Source organism: Contarinia nasturtii, unplaced genomic scaffold (genome assembly GCF_009176525.2).
Source record: "Contarinia nasturtii isolate CC-2019 unplaced genomic scaffold, AAFC_CNas_1.1 Cnas_scaffold_187, whole genome shotgun sequence".
NCBI classification, from domain to species: domain Eukaryota; kingdom Metazoa; phylum Arthropoda; class Insecta; order Diptera; family Cecidomyiidae; genus Contarinia; species Contarinia nasturtii.
In genome coordinates this window covers 9,300,343-9,307,246 of record NW_022197544.1, presented here as the reverse complement: position 1 = coordinate 9,307,246, position 6,904 = coordinate 9,300,343, and the positions used below count along the sequence as shown (strand labels likewise).

The following is a 6,904-nucleotide window of genomic DNA, read 5'->3' as shown; positions in this document are numbered from 1 at the left end:
AGAGAGAGAGAGAGAGAGAGAGAGAGAGAGAGAGAGAGAGAGAGAGAGAGAACAAAAGATGTATAAATTTATTATTGACATCATTTCGATTGCGATCCAAAACTACAAAAATTCCATTCAATTCGATTGAGTTTGATATTCTCAAAAATAAAAGTGCAACAGATGCCGGTGGAGTATGAGTGTGAGAATGAAATTATTGACGCAAACGATTACAATGACCATCTGGCCGAAATTTTCAATTTGAATTCAGATTTTTTTTTTATTTTTCATTTCACTTACGTTCATTCTTTCGTTTTAATAAATTTGAGGGTCGTCTCTCTTCTCTTAGGTATAAGGTTCAATAGGGTTGATTTTCTTTTGAGCACAATTTTTGCCACCAATTTACCGCTTTCTTTAGCAGTATCAGTACAAAGTAGAGTACGTTTTGGTTTGTCGTATATATAAAATTAGTCTTTGTGCTGTACTGTTAAAAGAAAAAGAAAATTATTTTCTCAAATTATTTATTTATTTAAATTACTTAGTAGATAGAAAAAAAATAGTTTTCTTTAAAAAAAATAATGCAAGCATAAAATATCAATATATTGAAGGCATATATCTCACACTCACGAACCATCATATCATTATATTGTCAGAGTTAGAAATTAAAGGTAACACAAAAATTATAAGTTTAAATGCACATATCGTATTTTAAATAAAAAGTCCATAGCGAAAATCAAGTCGAATCTGTTGACGAGAAAAGGAAACGGCTGACATAAAACACACGAACGTAAATCGGAAGAATGAATAAAGAATAAAAAATGCGCACGGCAAAGGATTCGAATTTCTTTTGTCGTCAATAAGCCAAATGTGGCAACAGTTGTCACACAATAGCAAAACTGTACACTCCGATTTCTCGATTCGTTTGATGCAATGGCATTTTCTTTATGCTTGTGTGTTTGCCACACAAACGAACCGAGTTTCTTCATTAGCTAAAGTTTGTATTAAGAAACGAGTAACGTCTTAGCCTATAAGATGCATAAAGGAATGTTCATAAGAAACGAAAAATGGTGCAATACAAAAACATAATTGTCTGCAGGTTATCTTAACAATCCATCAAAAACAACGTGTATTTACCTATCTCAAAAACAAAAAATTCGTACATCGTAATGTTCATATTCAAGAAAACCAGTATAAATTCATGACCCTAACGCTTAAATTAAAGACAAAACAGAAACATTTGCAGAGAACAACAAAAAAACCATACACGCATAGGGTAAATTATATGTTGAATGAAAGAAGGAGAAAAAAATGGTGTACGCTCTTTACATAGACGAAACGAATATAAGAATGGGTCGTTTACGCTGTTGTGATCGTTACCGTTGCCACAAGATGGAAAAATGAAGGGAACTAAGGAACTCAAGCAAACAATAGACAACGAACGACTTAAGAATAAGAATAAGAAATATTCAATTAATGTACGGATCAGTAGAAAAGCAGTCTTGCTGTATGTGTGAACTATGCAACTATGTGATCGTTTGGTGCATACACGAACGCGTTGCAAACACAATGAACAATATGACATAAGTTTCTAAAGCATAAATAAATTTCTTTTCGAGGGGTTAAGGTTATCGAAGCATAGCAGTAAAAGGAATACCGAAAAAACCGTTACAAAATTTATTATTGTTTTTTTTTTATTATTGTGTGTTCTATGCCATCCTCACGCATTTCTTTCTACTGTAGACATTATGCTTTTATATACGATTAACGTTTAAGAAATTGAATGACAGTTGTAAGAAATACGCAAAATCAATGTTTACGCGGGAAACGTTAAAATCAACGCATTCAAAATGTTAGCTCGATTTGTTTTGCTATTAAAGATCCCAAACTCACTCGCGGTACATTTTGTTGTGGAATATAATTTTGATTTTTCATTTTATTTTAATAGAATAAAATGAATAAAAGATTTAAAGATTTAATTGGCACTTAATGCGAATGCATAAGCTCAAAAAAAGCCGGAGCTATAAGTTGCATTGTCTTGAAATGAGCATCATAATGTAAATTCTTCATTCAAATTCTTTTTTGTGCAAGCTAAAAAAACACACTTTGGCATTTTCTGATGACGATAAAATGCGGCATTTTTCCGAAATGATTTCCTTTTTCGTTGTGCCACTTCGAGATTGAACACGTCGAACAAATACAATATGATTTTGAACAAATAAAAATTGTGCCTTTTTTTATTCCCGAAGTGAGAGTAATTTAACTCCATTCCGGATGAATAAATCCGAAAAGACCGAGTATGTGTTGATTTGTTTGTTTGTTCGTTGTTGTTGTTTTTTTTTATTGAAAAGAAAAATCTGAATACCGTCGTGATAAGATAATTTGATAGCATGATGCAATTTTCATGATTTAAACAATTAAATTCAGCCTTATTATTAATGAACGTTGGCTTTTGATTTTTTGAAGACAAGAAAATTGCATAAAAACACCCATTTCATTTGCATATTTCAAACCAATTACAAATATCACAAACACAATACTACTGTGCTGTTCTTATCCATAACGTATATTCTGTTGCTCAAGTACTTAGGAATTCAAACAAAAAAATTAAGTCATGAAATGAGGAAATGGCTGCCATATATATATAAAAAGGATCATATAAAATAATTGGCATACGAGAATAGATTTAATTAACTAATTCAAACCAATGTATGTTTGCACATAATATGCTGTTAATAATAATTTCTCAAGAGTGGTGTGAAAGTACAAAAGAAATGCTGGTAATCAACGCATTAGCACATATGATTTCGCCATTCTTACGATACTTCAACAAATTTAGACTACAATATACTAAAAAAATGAAAGTAGCGTACGGGTGTTCTCGAACTTGATATAGATAACTTAATTTCTTCTTTTCAATCGCTAAAATTAAACGATTAAAATAAACCAAGGAGAGAAGTGATGCTTGTTGGCAAAAATATTCCACGCAAACCGTGGACCCGAAGATATATGTGTGTACATAATGAAGCTGCTGCTTGGTTTCGATTTACAGCGTAATGAAGTACGTGGCATAAAAAGAGACATACTCGCGTTTCATAAACTGCATTTATTGTGTTTGTGTTTGCATATATGTTTTACAGTGTGGAAAAATGCATTTGCTTCGGTTTTTTTTTTGCGTATTTTTTTTACTCTTTACAGTTTTATATTCCTTTCTCATTCCATTTCCCACGCCACGTTCTTTGTAATATTTCCTTGTGCACTTCTAAACGTTTATTTAGCGTACGCAAGAGCTAACGATGTGTATATACTGTACCTATTTTCAGTCATTTAATTGAGCACTCTACCTAAGTGAAGATAAGAAGCCTAGTTGAAGAATAATTGTGATAGGAGCAATAATTAAAACTATTGTTCTTGACATCACACACGCAACTGATAGAACATCTCAAGCTGAAAAAGACAAATCAAAGACACAAGGCACGCGCCACACAAATATTGGCGACACGATTCAAACGCGTTCTGTCGTTTCGACCGTTTTTCAGTTGTTGTTGTTGCTGCTTTTTTGTTTTGCACTGGAGAAAATTGTACAGAGATTATGTGTAAAGATTGCACGGAAACTGATTGTTTAAATAATGCTGTAGTGCTTGTATATGTCGAATGAAAAAAAAGAGAAAATAATTCCAAGTTAACATTAAAACACAGATCCTTGCGTTAACTTTTCTCGCAGTTATTGGGTTGTCTCGAAACACAAACACTTTTGTATTTTTTTAAAATACATAAACACTACATATCCAATTGAAACACACTTCACGAACACTTTCTGCTTTGTTCTCGACACTTTTCATGCATATACGTCATTCATCAAATTCCATATCTCAAATTAAGATGATTTTACTATTTAGTCATGTTCATATTTTGCGATAGAGAGAAAAAAACACAACGTTAATTTTCCTTTCTTTCACTTACTCTCTGCTCTCACCTTTTACATTCAGTAGTATTGTTCAGTAGTGCTTCTTGTTCAATTCTCGTTGCACTTTCAATGTTGGCGTACGTCACTATATTGCTGACGCTGTTGACAAATCATCATGGTGATGCTAGTTATCAGCGATGAAGTCGATTTTCAACAGCTTAACTCAAGCAATCGCTGAGGAAATGACAAAAAAAGCAACAACAACAACAACGGCACACATGCACTCTCAATGATCACAAATGATTTCAAACATTCCCTCTGGTAATTTGTCAAAAAATGTAACATGTAACTTGTATTTCAAAATGACAACGTGAACATTGCAATGCGTGCTATTAATTAGAAAATGCAAATAAATTGCGAATTCATTTCTTACTCCCTCTTTAAATTTTCTTCTCTTTCTTCTGCATCAACGAGCGATTTTCATTATTTTACAATATTTCATAGTTCGGATGTAGTAGTAGTCATCTTGATTGTTTTTTGCCAAAGATTATTTTTGTATTTGACTTGACAACCAATAAATGCTCATCGAACTAATTTTTTCAATACACACACTCCATTGAAAAACTCCTGAATTTCGATTAAATGATTTAAGTCTTAAAATTTGCTTCCAATGCAATAAAAGAAATCGGTAGAAAGAGAAGCGCGCGAAACTTCACTCATATTTTGTGCATAGGAGTGTTTTTCGCACGTCATAAATTGTGATTGAATCATAGGATGATAAGAAATATTCAACATTCATATTTTGAATGATTTTTGATGAAAATTTTTTTAAATCATTAGACTCATCTGTGATTTGTAATAGTTTAGATTTTGTAAATAAATGTTATAAATTGTAATTAATAACTTTTCACGTTTGTCATTCTAGTGAATTTTACTACATTCAAATGGAAAAGTATGCTCGACAGGCAGTTAGTGAAGGAATTAAGAGCCCAGAAGATTTACATATTAGTGGCGATAGTGAAATTTATAGGGTGCTCAATTTACACTACAATCGAAATAATCACATCGAGGTAAGTTTTCCGAATGTAAATTCGACTTTTTTTTTGTTTTTTCTTTTGTTTTCATATCACATTCAATACATTATTAATTTGAATAGGATTGATAAAATAAAAAATGATTAATTACAATTCGAAACCAATAATTTGATAAATTTAAAACTAAATGACATTTCCTCGCCGTAAATAGGTACCTCATCGATTCCGCGAAGTTGTTGAACAAACGTTGCGTGAATTTTTCCGTTCCATTCAAAGTGGCAAGGATACCGAGCAATCATGGAAAAAATCAATTTACAAGGTTATTTCCCGCATGGACGATTCAGTTCCCGAATATTTCAAATCTCCGAATTTCTTGGAGCAACTGGAATAAAAGACCACACATGACATATACATAGACACACCGAGAAGAAATAAGAAACAATCAACTATTCAAAACAAATTAAACAAATCTAAGACAGAAACTAAATATGAAATAAAATGATAATGTATGAAAATGAAATGAGTATAATGCACCGATATAAATGTGAACTGGAAAACATTCAGATCTATTCTCACTTATCTGCCAGATAATTTCGATTTGTTTGGATCTTTTTGTGAATCATATTATTTATAAATAGAAAAAAAAACAACAAAATATGGAAATTTGCTCTTTAGCACATTAGCTGCTACATTTGTGTTTTATTGGTCTTATAAGTGAAATTCGATTCAATGCATCATTTGGCCATAAAAATGTTAAATCTGCGGCATAAATTCTCTACATAATTTTGATTTAATTAGTATCTTAAAAAAAATAATGTATTTCACAAAATACATGTACTTCGTTTATATCACACACACACAAAAATGGTATTTCAGTGAGGTTCATTCAAACTACGCAGAGTAAATGAACGAGAAAATGAGATAAAGTAAATTTACAATTTACACTTCAAAGTATGCACGCAAAATTGAATGAAAAACACACAAAATATAAAATTTAAATTTAAAATCCAATGAATAGAGTTTGATAAAATACTACACTTAATTTAAACAAAAAAAGTGGATGATTAACAAATATTCTACTAACAAATTTAGACATGATACAAGAAGTACGAAACATTAAAAGAAAAAAAAAACATAACAATTTAAACAAGAAAAAAATAAACAATGTTTGTGGTTCCTATATAAAATATAGTGCGCTTTGGTCCATTGAAGCGACTACCAAATTACTAATTTCAAGTTATATATGTGTATTTAGATGATTTAATTTTCAATCATTTGGATACAAAAAAATGTAATCAATAACAGAGGTGGATATGTCAAGAATTTCTTTCATATTTACTCTCTATGATAATGACTATAGACAAAAAAACACAAAATTATTTTGATCTGGATGCAAAACAAAAAAAGAAAAAACGTATGCGAAAACAATTACACAATTCACTGAAAACATTTTACTTTTCTTTAGATTGAAAATCGAACAATTGCTTTTCGAAAACACACATGAAAAGTTCTAACCAAAGAAGAAACGTGTATTTTTTTTTTTTCATTTGTCTTGAAATCATATTATAAAATTTACATTATGAAAAAAAGATGAAAAAAAAAAAACAAATTAAATTAGAAGTATTATATTGTAATATTATATAGGATAAGTTAAAAATGGAACGAACAACAAATGAAGATTTTTACAAACAATCACAACATAAAACGCAAAAAAAAAACGAAAAACACGTAAACCGTTCAGCAATTAGGAATAAATACAGTGCGTACATTTTTCTAATGGAATTGGAAATGACCATAAAAACATTTTGAAATAACAAATAAACTGCAATAAAAGAATGGAATGAATTCAACAAATAACCGCATTCAATCGAAATATACCCGACGAATAGCCACTTTAACATTTTACATTACGAAACAATCACAAATCAACGCAAGCTCTATAGAAGACGAGTAAAAAAACAAAACAAACAATCAACCTGAGTCCAAA

The 6,904-nt window shown here is 30.6% G+C and overlaps 1 protein-coding gene across 5 annotated transcripts in view; it reads left to right on the top strand.

Annotated features, from left to right (window-relative positions):
* The window catches only part of LOC116336737 (homeobox protein prospero), a 70,730-nt gene extending 64,085 nt beyond the window's left edge, over positions 1 to 6,645 (top strand). For all 5 annotated transcript variants that reach the window (XM_031760823.1, XM_031760822.1, XM_031760826.1 and 2 more), the window contains exons 11-12: positions 4,809 to 4,953; positions 5,129 to 6,645. In XM_031760823.1, the coding sequence (XP_031616683.1) occupies positions 4,809 to 4,953; positions 5,129 to 5,308 (325 nt within the window). In that variant the 3' untranslated portion in view covers positions 5,309 to 6,645. The remainder of the gene's footprint in view (positions 1 to 4,808; positions 4,954 to 5,128) is intronic.
* The last annotated feature ends 259 nt before the right edge of the window (positions 6,646 to 6,904 follow it).